Below are 15,582 nucleotides of genomic sequence, written 5' to 3'. Positions count from 1 at the left end.
TGACTATACTCTTACAGGAAGGGAGCTGAACATCGAGACCTGCAACCTCCATCAAGGTTCGGTGCGAAAGATCCTCCATACGAAACGAGAAATCGTACACAGAGACGAAAAGACGTAGATTCTGACTACTCGAATCCGTACTCCTCATTAACAACATCCATTCCACCTCATCCAGATGAGGTCTTGAAGCGGCAGTCTTGGTCGCTACGAAGTTCAACGGGAGTTTCAGTAGGATGGAAGGCAAAGGTGCGCCAACTCTGACCTTGAAATGTTCCTTCGAATCCTCATTCAGATCCACAGATGCGGCATCTCGTATCAAGTCTAGCAGAGACCTTCGTCCTACATCGCACAAAGTGCACACTGTAGACCGCGCTGAATGCTTGGTGCCAGAGTTTCGTTCCGACTCCACACTTTTTCTACTTTCGGCTGCAACTGCGATCTTCGTGATTGGACTCCAGAGGTGTAACGCGTAGCACGTACTATCAGGCTCTGCCTCCGTACTATGTATGTAGTCTCAAGCGATATGATTGCGAAAACGAAGATCTGTTCATTTCCCTATACTAGAATTTATTGGATGCACATTTGGAAAAATAAATCATCAGAGTTGCCATGGCCATGGAAAGGGACGCACCGTCATTTATGTCGGGAGAGCAAGTTTCTGCCTCCAAGTCCTTGTGGCAACCTGCACCGCTCGAAGTCATCTCGGTCACTTTTACAGCGGTAGACACGGGTTTCCCCCCCTGTAGTCACGGAGGCTCCAATTACGTGCCACGACCGACACGCGTTGAAGCTATCTAGGGTCCGACTTCCACCAGATTCAATCTCATGGTCAAAGTAGTACAGTGTTTCATCCTTTCGGAGCACAGGAGGTGGAGTTTTTAGTATCACGTCAGGGACGAACGCCCGCCAGTTTTTCTCAGAATCTCGTTGTCATTTTTCTACTCGACAACAATGCTCATCAGCATTTGAAAGCTCGCTCCGGATGCGAGGAGTACTAGTAAGTCGGTAATTACGATACAATATACGAAAAGGCATAAACATTAAATTATTGTTGCAGGATCATAACTGAAACCGTAAACGTCAGAAGTTGCTCGACCCAATACTCCCTAAACATAGGCAAACGCGGCGTTTGGTTTCACCTCGTCCAAATCTAGAATAACCCCCGGAATAGCGTACAAGCAAGCACAGATCCATTCTGGAAGCGCAACGAGTGGGTACCAGAATTTCTCGTTGTCTGCTTTCTCAGGATCGGTCATAGTAGCGGTGTCAAATACCACTCTGACTAGGAGCATAAACGAGAGAAGGAGGAGAATGATGGAAACGTGTTTCGAGCCGAATGATGACGAACGAGATTCTGAAAGTGTTTGTTAGTAAGTCGTAAGCTAAATGGCCATCCAGGAGAAGACTAACCAGAGACAGATCCAGATCTCTCCACTCGCACCAACATAATCGTCTGGAATGTCTGAAGCAACGTGAGGATGAGGAATATAATAGTGCTGACTATCTTCAAAGTCTTTTCCTTTTCTGTTGCCTCATCCGTAGGGCCCGTAATGGCTACGATACCCAAAATGACGGCTACAAGCGCGATCAGGCGGTACAAATGTTGGTTACGAATGAGAGATAGTGGGCTAGGAGGTGCGGGATCGTAAATATTCAAGCTGTTTTTTAAAAGAAAAAACGGTGACGGTGAGTTTCAATTTGTTCAGTGGGAAGGCAGACAATACACTGACCGATCTACGACTAGCGTGTACGCCCCCAATAATAAACCGAAGAAGCCAATGGATAATAAGACGTCGTCTGCGTGTAATAAATCGACGTTGTTTCCCATAGTGGAATTACTGGTGAGAATGGCGCGTATTATGAACACTGCTACTCGAACTAAGACACATTCGTTAGTATAGTTCTATCTGAACCGCCGAAAAAAAAACGACTTACTGACACAGAATGTCAACAGGACGACGGGGAGCTTGGAGGCTCTTTTCCTAAGCTTAAGCAGGAATATTGGGATCAAAGGGATGTAAAGGATTGCGAAGATGACAGCTGGCGCTACGGAACGGATTCCAAGCGATTGTGCGAGGCTTTCGCTCATGATGAAGGTAAGTCGAAGGTAGTTTTTTTATGGGTCCACTTGCTCAACCTCAGAGTATAAATAGTAGGAATGCGATTAACCCGACGCGACGGCTCAAGCGCTGACTAGACCTATGACGAGTTCTCGCAGATGCACTCAATGACCCGATGCCCTACTGCGCAACCACACCACACGCCCTGAAACTTCTTTCATTTGAGAAAGCGCAGTTGAGCGCTTGAGCGCCGCCTCCATAACTACACTCCAGGATCGGATATAGGTGCAAGGTGTGTTCCCGGTATCCGCGGATCGGATGGCGTGGGATAACTTGGCCTAGCTTGCAGCATTCAAATATTCATCACCGACGCTTCCTCTCTACGCTATACTCTGATTCAACATCAGTTTAGCCTTTTTTTTACAAGTTTTATTCGACATGGGAACCTTTCAGTGATTCAAAAGAATAAAAACTACAATAGTTCAAACGTTCACCAATCCGCCTGTCCCTAACGGTGCCAGGCTCCAGCAAGGGCCATGTGGGGAAAATGACTGAAAATGGATGGGCCGTCACCGTCAACGTAGGAAGGAACCCAGTGTCATGTTTTTTGGCACCACTGGTTAATCCATGGGAATTTCCTAGGTTTTCATTCGAGATCACCCGTTGGGGCCAGTCTCGAAATGGGTCCTCCCAACCCTTCCAAAATCAATCCCATATAGGAAATCAATATTCAATCGTCGTACACAATTTTTTGTTCAACCGTAGCCTAAGGCCTTGTTACTGTACTTAACGAATGAAAACGTCTTACAACCGAATAGATTCCGGTAAGATGACGACGGAGAACTGGATCTGGAATTGCAATCTGAAAAAAAAACAACATTCAAATATCCAGTGACCAGAAATGGCCCATCCACAACCCGCATCCGAGTCCAAAGTTGAAATCCGTCGGGTTGGCTGGCAATCCGATCCGCCAGGAACCATTCAATATATTGAGTGTTGACTACTAGGGTACTGAGGAATCGACTCGATGTCGCACTGAACGTCGACACCCACTCTACGGTAGGTCATTAAGGCACGAATACAAGCCCTGGCACTGTAGCATTGAGTGCTTGAGCACTGGGCATCAGACCAGTGCGCGTGTGGTTCCTATACAATTAAAAATTGGAATGACCTTCAAATGACCTTCGATATTTTTACTTCGCCTAAAAATAGTTCAAAGCAGAGACTTCTAAAACCACCGCGCACGCTCGAGAGTCGTGTATTGGAGTGTAGTATGTACACAACAGGGCTACACACTGACAGCAGGTGCTGACATTTTCGCACGGAGGCTCGGGTGGTGCCATGATCTACAATCTTGAGCGGGACCCGGAGAGGAGATAAGAAAGCAAGATTAATGCTGCCTGGAAATTAAAAGGCGTAAGTAAGTACTAAGCATAAGATAGACTGCTTGCTTTCACTCAGGAGAGGGGGAAGAAGGAAGATACGTAGGACAAGGGAAGGTGTATCTATCCTGGAATAGAGTAACTCTTACTCTATCTCAGTGGTTTGCTGGAGGCTAGGCCAAGGTCACTTTTTTGGGAGCACGTAAAGGGCACGTGAAACGACGCGTTCTGGGAGAGCAAAAGCAAACACCTCGGAAAGAAAAGGCCCCCCCAAAGTGGGCTAAACGAAGAAGAGCATGCGATGAAGAGAAGGAATGAGCGACGCGCTGTCCAAGCACCATCGCTTTCTCACAGTTGTTATCTTATCTACTGATAAGATCTTCGTGCCTCCTCAGAACCGTGGGAAGACGCGGATCGACCCTTGTCCCATACCATCATCACTGTGAAGACGAAACTTTGAACAACTTTCTACGTTGGAGCATTCCGACCCAACAATACTTATGTCAATGTAAACAAATAGCCTCGACTCAACAACCCGAGTACTACAGCAGGACGAGGTTAGTTGAGAACAGATCGCTTTGAAGCGCAGATAATCAAACTGTGGTTTAATAGATATTGAACTACATATAATATTAAATTAACATTAAACTAAAGAGCAAGTTCAACTGCGAGTTGACCCAAATTGAGTTCAACTGTGCAGTTCAACCAAACTGCATTACTCTAAGGTACTTGTGAAATGTTGGGTTTTTATACTAAGTAATTCTAACCTCTAAGAACAAGTAGAAGAATATGATAAGTACAAAATGCAGTGTAGTGTAATAGTGAGTAGCATTATTGTTAATAAAGTATAGAACCAATGAAGGCTGATGTTAATGATTTTGATTGTGTTACACCTGCGTGTGGTCCCGTGGGTACTTACCATTTTTGGATGTGGCTGTGTAAAACCTACCAGTAGGGAAATTAGTCACACATAACCTTTTATAGTAAGTGGGAAAGAAGGCACACACACGTCATACCATCCTTCCACTTCTCTTAGACTCTAGTTCATCTTGGTATAAAATACTATTTCTGATTTAGTACTCAACTTGTGTGCTGAATAAACTCAACAGTCCTCAAGTTCAACTCAAACTTGAACAAAATCAAGTTCAACTCATGATTGAGCTCAACCCGGAAGTTCAACTGTATGTTGAACTCCCCCAAGTTCAACTTTGGAGTTCATTCAACACAATCATGAAATGGTATAAAAAGTATTTTATACCAAGATGATCCAGAGTCTAAGAGAAGTGGAAGGATAGTATAACGTGTGTGTGCCTTCTTTCCCACTTACTATAAAAGGTTATGTGTGACTAATTTCCCTACTGGTAGGTTTTACACAGCCACATCCAAAAATGGTAAGTACCCACGGGACCACACGCAGGTGTAACACAATCAAAATCATTAACATCAGCCTTCATTGGTTCTATACTTTATTAACAATAATGCTACTCACTATTACACTACACTGCATTTTGTACTTATCATATTCTTCTACTTGTTCTTAGAGGTTAGAATTACTTAGTATAAAAACCCAACATTTCACAAGTACCTTAGAGTAATGCAGTTTGGTTGAACTGCACAGTTGAACTCAATTTGGGTCAACTCGCAGTTGAACTTGCTCTTTAGTTTAATGTTAATTTAATATTATATGCAGTTCAATATCTATTAAACCACAGTTTGATTATCTGTGCTTCAAAGCGATCTGTTCTCAACTAATCTCGTCCTACTTTTCCCGAGTATCATTTGGGTTGGCACTTCCGTTACAAGTGCCCTTCGCTGGCGACCCCAGAGTCGTAGCCTTTCAACTTTTTACCGCTCTCCAAGATGCAACAAAAGCATGATCAGGACTCCTTCATGCGTTTGGCAGCCGCGCTCCCTTCCTCGATTTGGGGCCGACCTTCACCAAGGCTACGAATCCGATTGTCAAAGCATACAACGGTGGCTCAAGCGGCTCAAAACGTTCATAACTCCATACTTGCGAAAGAGATTGCCGGCGAGTCTGGCCACGGGAGATGGAGTTTAGTGCGAGAAAGATTGCGGCCAAGAATCAATTATTTCATCACCACTCAACAAAAATGCTCATATGCACGAGTCGGTAGACGACGCCCCCCCTCAAGGATGAAGGCGTAGTAAATCGCCACCAGAAGACAAAATGCATTAAATTACAATTACTCTCGTATATTCATAATTAAAAAACCGCCATGATTCAACATTCATCACCTAGCACCCACTACGTATACTGACTAGGAATTGCACGACACTCCGAGTCCCTTATACATAGGCAAACGCTGCGGTTCCTTTAACCTCGTCCAGGTCTGGAATAACCCCCGGAATAGCATACAAGCCAGCACAGATCAATTCTGGCAGTGCAACGAACGGATACCAGAATTTCTCACTGTTTGCTTTCAGAGGATCGGTCATAGTGGCGGTGTTAAATACCTCTCTGATGAGGAGCATACACGAGAGGAGGAGAATGCTCGAAAAGTGTTTCGAGCCGAATGATGACGAACGAGATTCTGAAAGGTTGGTTGGTAAGTCGTAAACTAAATGGCCATCGGGGAGAAGACTAACCAGAGACAGATCCAGACCTCTCCACTCGCACCAACATAAACGTTTGGAACGTCTGAAGCAACGTGAGCATCAGGAATATAACAGTGCTGACTATCTTCAAAGCCTTTCCCGTTCCCTCATCCTCAGGACTCGTCGATTTCGTATTGGCTACGATACCCAAAATGACGGCCACAAGTGCGATCAGGCGGTACACACGCTGGTTACGAATGAGAGATAGTGGGTTAGGAGGTGCGGGATCGTAAATATTCAAGCTGTTTTTTAAGAAAAAACGGTGATGGTGAGTTTCAATTTGTTCAGCGGGAAGGCCCATAATTCACTGACCGATCTACGACTAGTGTGTACGCCCCCAATAATAGGCCGAAGAAACCAATGGATACTAATACGCCTTCTGCGACTAATAGATCGGTGTTGTTTCCCATAGTGGAATTACTGGTGACCATGGCGCGTATTATGAACACTGCTACTCGAACTAAGACAAATTCGTTAGTATGTTCTATCTGAATCACCAGAAAAAAGACGTACTGGCACAGAATGTCAACAGGACGACGGGGAGCTTGGAGGCTCTTTTCTTAAGCTTAAGCAGGAACATTGGGAGCAAAGGGATGTAAAGGATCGCGAATATGACCGCTGGCGCTACGGAACGGATTCCAAGGGCTTGTGCGAGGTTCGTGCTCATGACGGTAGGTAGGAAGTGGAAGTTGAAGGTAGACGATTAGTTTTTTTAATGGGTCCACTTGCTCAACCTCAGAGTATAAATAGTAGAAGTGGCTGCCCTACTGCGCAACCACCTCACGCGGTTACCGATATGCCCTGAATCTTCTTTCATTGAGAAAGCGCGGAAGAGTTGAGCGCCCGACATACTGCCTCCATAGCTACACTCCAGGCGGATCGGAGGAGCCTCGTGCTCCGACTCACAATCCAGTGGATGGCGTGGGATAATTGGTCCGCATCAGTCAACTACTCTTCCTCAACGCTCAGTATGTACTTGGACGGGGCATGGTCTGAAAGTGAGTGAGTATATTTGTCTGACCCAATTATTCCTTTTGCCTTTCAATTCCATAAAACGAAGAAACTAAATGGTTCAGCATGCGCAGTCCGCCTGTCCCTAACGGTGCCAGCAAGATCATGTGGGGAAAATTACTGAAATGGTAGCGAGATTCCGTCAACGTAGGAAGGTGGAACTAGTTTCATGTTTTTTTCGCACCACTGAATAATTCCCAGATTTCGGAGACCGTTGGGGCGATGTAGCATTGAACAGTACTAGTAGACCGGCGCGCATGTGGTAGTAACTGGTGAGTCTTTACTTACGATTGGAACGACCTTCAGACCTTGCATTATTTTTTCTCGCTTCCGAAAAAATTCCGGTAGCTAAAAATAGCTGTTGAAAGTAAGTCTCAATATAGATAACCACTGCGCACGCTCGAGTTGCGAGTGTATTGGTCTTTGGAGTGTTACAGTGTACAGTGCCACACTCAGGTCTAGGACATTTCAAAAGCAAGGCACGGAGGCTCGGGTGGAATTCAGTGTTCGTGCCATCTACGATCCTAAGCGGGACCCGGAGAGGAGATAATAAGAAAACAAGATTATTTCTGCCTGGAAATCAAAAAGCGTAAGTAGCACTTGCTCGGAATTGCAGTGGACGGTCTGGCTTTGGCAGCCGAACCGAGCGACCGTCACCTCCGCTTAGTACATGAAGACACTTCCCAAGTTGAAGCCTTTCGAGCCGACAATACATAAACTAACAGCCTAGACTCGATAATCCGAGGATGCTTGATGATGGTGCCAACTCCGGAAAGATTGGAGTTGGCAATCGGGATTCGGCAAGACGCTCAAATAACAAAACTTCTCGTTGAACAGCCTTTTCAATGAAGCTTACAGATTTATCATTTGGGCTTGCACTCTAATTACAAGTGTCCGACTCACAGCTCGTAGCCTTTTGTCTGCCGCTGTTCACAAACGTTCAAGACGCAACGAAATTAGGACCCTTCCGACTCATGCGACAGACGTCGACCTTCCTTGACGACTTTCACTAGGTAAAATTTCACTATCAAAGTATACAGCAGTGGTTCGTTTATCCCTGTGAACTAGATGAGCTTCCCGCCGGCGAGTTGGCGCAGTAGATGGTGTCTAAATACTGCTAGAAGATTGCGGCCAAAGATCACTACTCAACGACAATCCCCATGAGCCAGTATTTGAAAGGCCGTCTCAGGATGAGGCCAATGCTAATAAGTCGGCAAACCAGAACACAAAATGCATAAATTACTCTCGTAGAATCATAACTGAAAACCCTCCAGGAATCTGATTCAACATTCGTCAGCTAGCACCCCTCCCTACTGACTAGGACTCGCACGACCCGCTACTCCGCTATATATAGGCAAACGCAAACTCTCCTCCGTTCTCTTCACCTCATCCGGATCTGGAATAACCCCCGGAACAGCGTACAGAACAGCACATATGAATTCCGGCAGTGCAACGAGCGGGTACCAGAACTTCTCGTTGTTCGCTTTCAGAGGATCGGTCATAGTGGCTGTGGAAAATACCTCTCTGACAAGGAGCATACACGAGAGGAGGAGGAGAATACTCGAAACGTATTTCGAGCCGAACGATGAAGGACGAGATTCTGGAAATGGTTCGACGGTTGGTGAGTCGCGATCGCTTGAAGCTTAATGGCCAGCAAGGAGAAGACTAACCAGAAACAGATCTAGATCTCTCCGCTTGCACCAATGTAATCGTCTGAAATGTCTGGAGGACTGTGAGGATCAGGAAAATAATAGTGCTGGCTTCCTTCAACGTTTTCCCCAGCTCTACATCCTCCTCAGTCGGATGAGAGCTCGTCGTATTCGTACTGGCTACGATACTCAAAATGACGGCCACAAGGGCGATCAGGTGGTACACACGTTGGTTACGAATGAGTCGAAATAGTGGGTTAGTTGGTGCGGGAGCGCAGAGATTCAATCTATTTTGTTTTGTTTTTAAAAAAAAATGATGATAGTGAGTCCAATTGTTCAGCGGGAAGGCAGATAGTTCACTGACCGATCTACGACTAGTCCGTACGCCCCGAACAACAAACCGAAGAAACCAATGGATACTAACACGGCTTCTGCGATTAATACATCGATGTTGTTTCCTACAGTGGAGGAACTGGCGACAATGGCGCGGATTATGAATACTGCTACTCGAACTAATCGGGCCACATATTCGTTAGTATAGTCTTGCTATATGAATCACAAAAGACGTACTGGTACAGAATACTGATAAGACGATAGGGAGCCGGGTGATTCCTTTCCGAAGTTTGAGCATGAATATTGGTATCAGAGGGAAGTAAAGAATTGCGAATATGACCGCTGGTGCTACAGAGCGAATGCCAAGTGCTTGGGCGTAGTTCGTGCTCATGACCGAAAGTTGGAAGTTGGAAGTTGGAAGGAGTGTTCTTTTTTGGGGTCACTAGTCAACCTCCAGAGTATAAATAGCCGTTACACCGCAGTAGTAAATTGAATCTTTACCTTTCAGTTTGAAGGCTGCGGAAAAGTTGAACGCCCGACATACAGTACTAGTATACTGCCTTCAGAACGGTTTAGCCGTCGGGTTCCGCTCATTCGCCGTCGGAACCTTCGGAATCTCATCTGCCCATTGGTACTATTGAATATACTTGTTGTTGACCCAAGGTAAGGATATTTGACTCGATGGTTGCATTGAACATTGACAACCACTCTGTAAGTCTAAACATACTAAATGAATAATCAGTCGGTGACACTGCACGAAATCCAACTTACCAGCACCATTATGACTGTAGCGTTGATCAGTAGTCCAGCGAATATCTCCTCCAACGATTTAGAATGACCTTCAGATGACCTTTGATTTTGGTTTAATTACTTTTTCGCCTTTGAAAAGTCTCCGGTAGCTAAACAGAGAAAGCAGAGATTATTACCATTCGGATACTGCGCACGTTCGAATTGGGAATGTACTACACAGATCTATGCCGCAGATCCTGACACCTCAAGGCACGGAGGCTCTAGTGGCCATGTACGATGGTTGAGCGGAACCCGGAGAAGAAATAAGGAAGAAAGCGTCCTGTGATGACCCAAATTTCCCACGCCCACTTGTCACCTCGAAGGAGGGTCGGAATCGTGAGAAAGCTCCCGGTGCAACGGCAGGATAAAGCCGAACCGAGCGACCTCGTCCTGTACCATCATCACTTTCACTGCGAAACTTCCAAAGTTGATATATTCTGAGCCAACGAAACTCGAGCGAGCAGTCTACAATCAATACTCGACGATCGGCAATCCGCAAGTCCATCAAAACTTCTCGAAGAACAGTGGCTTTGTGACACCTTCCATCGTGAATTTTCCGTCATATATAGTAGCTTTCGCTCGAGACACGAACATGTACGTGACCGATCATTATAAATAACAATAACCTGTTCATTATAAATAACAATAACCTGTTCATTATAAATAACCGAACAGGTACAAGGCCTCCCTGAGGCTCTCACAATCCCAAAGGGTAGGAGATACCCGCCACTGTTCGAAATGACGCACCAACGACACATGACTCCAGCTGTTCCCTGTCCTTATAAGCCTCGTTTCTGGTTTCTCATTGCTCCCACAAACTTCACTGTCATGAAGCTGTCGCTATCGTGCTTCTTTTTCTCGCTATGGCCCTCCCTGTGCGCCACGGCCGACCCGGTCACGATCACAACAACCAGTGGCCACCTTCGAGGAGTAGTGGACGATGGAGGTATAACTTTGTCCACATCGATTGTTTACTCCAACTAAACTTTTACTCCCAGTTTTATCTGTCAAGGGCGTCGTAAGTATACACAAATAGCCATCTGTATACTGCTCATCTCGAAATCCCAGAGATTTGGGCTTGCACCTACAGGTGCCCTTCGCTGGTTACCTCCCGTCGCTTTTCGATCTGCCGCTGTTCAAGATGCAACGAAATTAGGACCTTCATGTATCCAGCAGTTTACATTTGCCACCGCCAATTTGACAGAGTTTCTGTTTAACAATCCTCCACCGCCAGAGAACGAGGATTGCTTGTTCCTGTGATTCTTTCGCTTCCTTGCGTTCCCCTGTAAACCAAATATTAACTAACAACTATGTCGCAGCAATGTTTGGGCGCCGTCCCCCGTTACGCCGTTGAAACTGAAACCGGTACTCTTTTGGATTTACGGAGGGTTCGTCGCTTTCAGATTCCAATATTATCAGTAGCGACTGACACGTGAAATTTGCCTACCTTCAATAAACTCTAGAAGCCTTGCCTTCGGTACTGGTTCTCTCCCGGCCTACGACGGGACTTCCATAGCCAAAAATCAAGAGCTAGTCGTGGTCACCTTCAACTACCGCACTAACGTCTTCGGCTTCCCTTCTGCTCCCGACTTACCTCTCACCGGGAACAATCTTGGCTTCCTTGATCAAGAACTCGCTCTAAATTGGGTCCACGAAAATATCATTCACTTTGGAGGGGATCCAACCCAGGTCACGATCATGGTACGGATGATTTTTCCAACTACAACTTGAACCTGAGCTCAAGTTTAGTACTGTTAAACTCTTAAACTTTAAAAGGGACAATCTGCTGGGAGCGTGTCGGTAGCGGCTGCAATAACGAGAAATCAACAGGGATTCAAAGCGGGTATTATGCTCTCCGGTGCTCCTCTTGGTCCTGCCGATGATGCTCCTGACTTCTCGTCGTTCGATGATTTTGCGAATGCGGTGAATTGTGAACAGTCTCCCGGACCTCGTCGTCTCGCTTGTTTGAGGCAAATCCCTGCTACCGTCGTTAGGAACTTTACCAACGGGCCTTCGAGTGGAGCGTTTGGTCTGGTCCTTGACAAGTGAATAAAAACTCTCGTTTTTCTCATTCCGCTCATGAGTTGTTACTGATTATTTCTGTTCCCCATGCCTAGTTTTACATTTTTTGGAGATCCACTAGGAAGGATCCTCGCTCATAAAACCACCCGCACGCCGCTCATGATCGGCAACACTCAAAATGATGCATCCTTATTCGTCTTGGGTCTCACGAACCTCACCGAATTCTTACAGTCAACACTTCCCGGTGTTCCTATCTCTGCTGACCAGATACGGGGTTTGTATCCTGGGAGAAATGATGTTCAAGTTATCGGAGCGTTTTCGACGGATTTAACATTCCGATGTCCGGCATCCCTTTGGGCTGGCGCGATGGTAAAGGCAGGAATCAAAGATGTGTTTCGGTATAGCTATGGTATGTTAACCTTTCGTCAACGACGTATTGATTTGAGAGTGATTCGTTTCACAAAAAAAAAGGCGCTGTGTTCCCTGACACTCAGCTTTTCCCCAATGCAGGGGCTTGGCATTCGTCTGAACGTGCGTTTTTCTTTGTTTCTTTGTTTCTTTGCTCTAACCATTGACGTTCAACCAACCTCATTTGAAACAGTGGAACTCATTTTCGGAACGTTCAACCAAACGTCGTCAGGTAACGACAAGGCCGTCCTGTCGAAATCTCTTCAGACCGCCATTGCGAATTTTGTGAAGAATCCTAGTACGGTGTCACCGGCACCGAATTGGGAGCGGTATGATCCTGGTCAGAAGACGTTGGCTGAATTGGCGTTTAGTGGGAACGTTGGGTTTGATGATTTTGTTAATCCGGTGATGAGTGATAGTGAGGTATGGTTTTGAGCTTGATAGTGCTATGGACATGACTGACTGTTTTGTGTTTTGACTAGGATGGGTCGTGCAATGCCTTGTTGGATAAGATTATTACTTCGGGAGTGTGAAGTAGTAGTAATAGTACGATGATTACATTGATTTAGCGCTATGAGTCGTGCATCTCGAGTGGATAGATAACAAGTCTGAGATTGATTCTAAGGTTGCTAGTATGTACCTAAGCGAAAATCATATAATACACATTTTACGTAGACAGAATTGTTCTGTTCACTAATAACTTCAACACCCCCCTCAACCAGATTGGTAGATAGCTGGTCCAGCGACGACGTGTGGGTTCAACATTGATAAGTTGTGAGGAGTCACAAAGACATCTTCATCCGTGACCACAACGAATCTGTTTCGAAAACAACCAATCATCAATCATCACGAAGAAGTAAATCGGACGAATCGAAAACATACACTGTGCCGTTGATGAGAGGTGCAGTACCATCACCAAATATTCTTCCACCTGGCTGTATAGTTGTCCCACTATTGCCCGATATGTTAGTTAAGGGCGTGTAGGTAGTGTTGAGTTGCGAGATCCAAGCGACGAACTGCCACAAAAATGAAAGCTGTTACTAGTGCCTCACGCAAATTCAATAAATAACTGACCTGCGGTGCACCGGCGGTAGTGTTAGTTTTGTAAAGCCCATCAGGACCAGTAATCTTCCCAGGCACCTCCCAAGTTAAGGTCAAATTGCGACCTGGCTCAGATAAAGCCGTCACGTTGTTAGAGATTCCTGCAGTGAGATTTTGCTCGTTCGGTGCAGGGTTATTCTAGAGACAGGGATGATACCTATTATCAACTATTCGTTGGCAACGAACGAGTGTGGAGGTGGACTAACCGTGATGTTCAAACCGGGGAAATTCTGCCACTCAACCCGTGGATTCTCCTTCGGACAGCTGGTGATAGAGTTGGAAAGAAGCGACCAGTGCATGGATTGTGTAATGCCGGGAATGAACCATTCCTACGACGCCAAAGAGTATATAAAAAAAGATCGTATGTTAATATCATCATTGACTAAACTCGTGAACCGGATAAAACTCACAGGCATAGGGAACAACCCCTCGAACTGTCTGAAAATTAGCTGTTGCCTAGCCTCAACAGTAACAGTTTGCGAGAGCATTTGTGCAGCGGCGCGCGAATTGAGATGTTCCATGAATCCAACAGTGCCAGCTTCACCGTATCGGGTGATCTGGAAAAACGGGTGTCAGTTCACAAGAACTCTTGAGAAAACTGGGGCGTGGCCTAGGAACTACCTTTTGAGAAAAGTCGAGAAATCCTCGTACGTCGGTGAAAGGGTAACTATAGTTACAAGGTTTCGCGGCGTTGGCTGGAACAAGTATCCGATATCAGAAACCACGCAAAAATCCTAGTTTCGAAGAGAGCTCACCACCAAGCATGTTCGAAATCATCAGGGCATGGCCCACTTCTTGGTCAGCCATGTACTGAATCAAGTAACGATCTTCAGCATCCAACCCAGTAGCCTCAAACTCCTCGACAGAGAACTGCGCTAGACCGAAATGGAAGAGATCTAGCTCGATGTATTCCTGGTTCAGAGCCAGATTCTAAATCGAAATGGAAATGACATGATGTGAGCAAAGGCACGAGACGAAAATGCAGATGCTAGTTTTTCACTCACGAGAGATTGGAAGTCGAAGTCGCTCATGGGAGCGTAGACAGGAGGGGTGGAGTTCGTGTTGAGACCTCCGGAAGGCGTGAACGGTTGAGATTGTGCAGGTGTATCATTCCGAGTCGCAGGTGCCGTTCTGGCCACTGGAAATGGGGCGAAAGCGAGCACACTGGCAAGCACAAGGTTTATGGCAGATGTCGATGAACGCATTAGTGAAACCACGACGAAAAAAAAAGAGTTGAACTGGTGTCATTTTATATACCAGCAAAAGGTTCGGTGCTAATCTCCATCCTTCCATCACGTAGCTGGTCATCGTCCCTACTCCTTCCTCCGCGATGGATCGACTGGAATTTCCATGACCGTACAACTTGCGTACGAAGTGACATCAACCCCATGATTGTCGTAAAAAATAAATCATAGTTGGTGGAGTCCGCTCACACCTTCCGGGTGAACCGCTTTCCTCATTGGACGTTTTTGAGGGGAAATCTTTATACTGAGCCGACGATCGGAAGAATGGAATGGAATGGAAGCTGGCTACATATGGTGATTTGTGAAAAAAGGATGAATGAAACGTATGAAACGAGTGGAACGTCACTCTTTACGCAGTGTGTGGCGTCAGATTGTCGTACAAGTCTTGTTGTAAACTTCGAACTCTCGTCAGCCTGGATATCAAGTCGTACTTGAGCTCAGTACTCACTTTGGACCTTCAATCTTCCATTACTAGCCAATCCTGAGCCTCACAACGGATTCTAGATGCAAACTGTCGTGCATGACGACCGTAATTTTCGCGAGCGCGATGGTAAGATATGTTTAGAGCCTGACATCACGTTTCAAACAGCATCATCGTCTTTGCGAGTATACAGAAGACGTGGGGTGCATTCTGTAATTCATCAGAGAGATAGTTATAAGGTCCCAACTTCCCAGTGCTTATCATAAGATTGAGTGTTCAAATCTCATAATCTGCCAAGCTATTCATGACACGGGCTCAATAGGTCTTGAGAAGGTACGGAAGATAAGTAACGGTACCTGGGTCGCTCTTACTGGATTCCAATTGTTGAGCTGGACTTCGATTCTTTCTGCTCGAGCTCGAGACCATCGAATATTACGAGTAAAGATACGGTTTTAAAGCCGGTGGTTGAACACCTGTCATGTTCCCACGGTCCGTATCAGGAACCGGACCGGTTACTTTAGGGCTGGTCAGGCATCTTGCATCATG

General features: G+C 45.8%; 5 protein-coding genes across 6 annotated transcripts; 1 reads left to right on the top strand and 4 right to left on the bottom strand.

Moving 5' to 3' along the window:
* Positions 1 to 1,106: 1,106 nt before the first annotated feature.
* E1B28_002216 (uncharacterized protein) lies at positions 1,107 to 2,089 on the bottom strand (the record flags this gene model as incomplete). Its single annotated transcript, XM_043159118.1, has 4 exons — positions 1,107 to 1,354; positions 1,411 to 1,658; positions 1,731 to 1,878; positions 1,936 to 2,089. 4 exons carry the CDS (start codon positions 2,087 to 2,089, stop codon positions 1,107 to 1,109), a joined length of 798 nt encoding a protein of 265 aa, XP_043002717.1.
* Positions 2,090 to 5,749: 3,660 nt separating this feature from the next.
* On the bottom strand, positions 5,750 to 6,725 carry E1B28_002215 (uncharacterized protein; the record flags this gene model as incomplete). The annotated part of the gene is made up of 4 exons (XM_043159117.1): positions 5,750 to 5,994; positions 6,050 to 6,300; positions 6,371 to 6,518; positions 6,572 to 6,725. 4 exons carry the CDS (start codon positions 6,723 to 6,725, stop codon positions 5,750 to 5,752), a joined length of 798 nt encoding a protein of 265 aa, XP_043002716.1.
* A 1,600-nt stretch (positions 6,726 to 8,325) lies between these two features.
* Positions 8,326 to 10,132, bottom strand: E1B28_002214 (uncharacterized protein). The gene is made up of 6 exons (XM_043159116.1): positions 9,823 to 10,132; positions 9,553 to 9,768; positions 9,289 to 9,502; positions 9,083 to 9,230; positions 8,740 to 9,005; positions 8,326 to 8,669 (listed from the first exon to the last, which is right to left on the bottom strand). The coding sequence occupies exons 3-6, from the start codon at positions 9,440 to 9,442 to the stop codon at positions 8,380 to 8,382; spliced, it is 858 nt and encodes a 285-aa protein (XP_043002715.1). The 5' UTR covers positions 9,443 to 9,502; positions 9,553 to 9,768; positions 9,823 to 10,132; the 3' UTR covers positions 8,326 to 8,379.
* Positions 10,133 to 10,234: 102 nt separating this feature from the next.
* E1B28_002213 (uncharacterized protein) lies at positions 10,235 to 12,841 on the top strand. 2 transcript variants are annotated; one of them, XM_043159115.1, is made up of 12 exons: positions 10,235 to 10,434; positions 10,516 to 10,552; positions 10,607 to 10,786; positions 10,839 to 10,858; positions 10,909 to 11,096; positions 11,160 to 11,228; positions 11,304 to 11,541; positions 11,617 to 11,885; positions 11,958 to 12,271; positions 12,334 to 12,393; positions 12,464 to 12,693; positions 12,753 to 12,841. In XM_043159115.1, exons 3-12 carry the CDS (start codon positions 10,669 to 10,671, stop codon positions 12,801 to 12,803), a joined length of 1,557 nt encoding a protein of 518 aa, XP_043002714.1. In that variant the 5' UTR covers positions 10,235 to 10,434; positions 10,516 to 10,552; positions 10,607 to 10,668; the 3' UTR covers positions 12,804 to 12,841. The 2 variants fall into 2 exon arrangements, with proteins under 2 accessions (XP_043002714.1, XP_043002713.1); XM_043159114.1 differs by having other exon boundaries at positions 10,516 to 10,786.
* Positions 12,842 to 12,878: 37 nt separating this feature from the next.
* Positions 12,879 to 15,513, bottom strand: E1B28_002212 (uncharacterized protein). The gene is made up of 10 exons (XM_043159113.1): positions 15,393 to 15,513; positions 15,064 to 15,334; positions 14,376 to 15,010; positions 14,127 to 14,301; positions 13,993 to 14,066; positions 13,782 to 13,928; positions 13,578 to 13,700; positions 13,345 to 13,509; positions 13,153 to 13,286; positions 12,879 to 13,087 (listed from the first exon to the last, which is right to left on the bottom strand). The coding sequence occupies exons 3-10, from the start codon at positions 14,574 to 14,576 to the stop codon at positions 12,985 to 12,987; spliced, it is 1,122 nt and encodes a 373-aa protein (XP_043002712.1). The 5' UTR covers positions 14,577 to 15,010; positions 15,064 to 15,334; positions 15,393 to 15,513; the 3' UTR covers positions 12,879 to 12,984.
* Between the last annotated feature and the right edge of the window lie 69 nt (positions 15,514 to 15,582).

This window comes from Marasmius oreades, chromosome 10 (genome assembly GCF_018924745.1).
Source record: "Marasmius oreades isolate 03SP1 chromosome 10, whole genome shotgun sequence".
Classification (NCBI taxonomy): domain Eukaryota; kingdom Fungi; phylum Basidiomycota; class Agaricomycetes; order Agaricales; family Marasmiaceae; genus Marasmius; species Marasmius oreades.
The sequence above is the reverse complement of the archived record's forward strand: the minus strand, read 5'-3'. Positions and strand labels throughout refer to the sequence as shown.

Coding starts and splice junctions, on each gene's coding strand:
- E1B28_002212 (XM_043159113.1), bottom strand. CDS start 14,576: ATGCGTTCATCGACATCTGCCATAAACCTTGTGCTTGCCAGTGTGCTC. Junction 13,701..13,781: donor AGGGGTTGTTCCCTATGCCT/GTGAGTTTTATC, acceptor TTGGCGTCGTAG/GAATGGTTCATTCCCGGCAT. Junction 13,287..13,344: donor CTACCGCCGGTGCACCGCAG/GTCAGTTATTTA, acceptor TTTTTGTGGCAG/TTCGTCGCTTGGATCTCGCA.
- E1B28_002214 (XM_043159116.1), bottom strand. CDS start 9,442: ATGAGCACGAACTACGCCCAAGCACTTGGCATTCGCTCTGTAGCACCA. Junction 9,231..9,288: donor CTTATCAGTATTCTGTACCA/GTACGTCTTTTG, acceptor TGGCCCGATTAG/TTCGAGTAGCAGTATTCATA. Junction 8,670..8,739: donor GAGATCTAGATCTGTTTCTG/GTTAGTCTTCTC, acceptor AACCATTTCCAG/AATCTCGTCCTTCATCGTTC.
- E1B28_002213 (XM_043159114.1), top strand. CDS start 10,579: ATGACGCACCAACGACACATGACTCCAGCTGTTCCCTGTCCTTATAAG. Junction 10,859..10,908: donor TTTTATCTGTCAAGGGCGTC/GTAAGTATACAC, acceptor TCGAAATCCCAG/AGATTTGGGCTTGCACCTAC. Junction 11,886..11,957: donor TTTGGTCTGGTCCTTGACAA/GTGAATAAAAAC, acceptor CCCCATGCCTAG/TTTTACATTTTTTGGAGATC.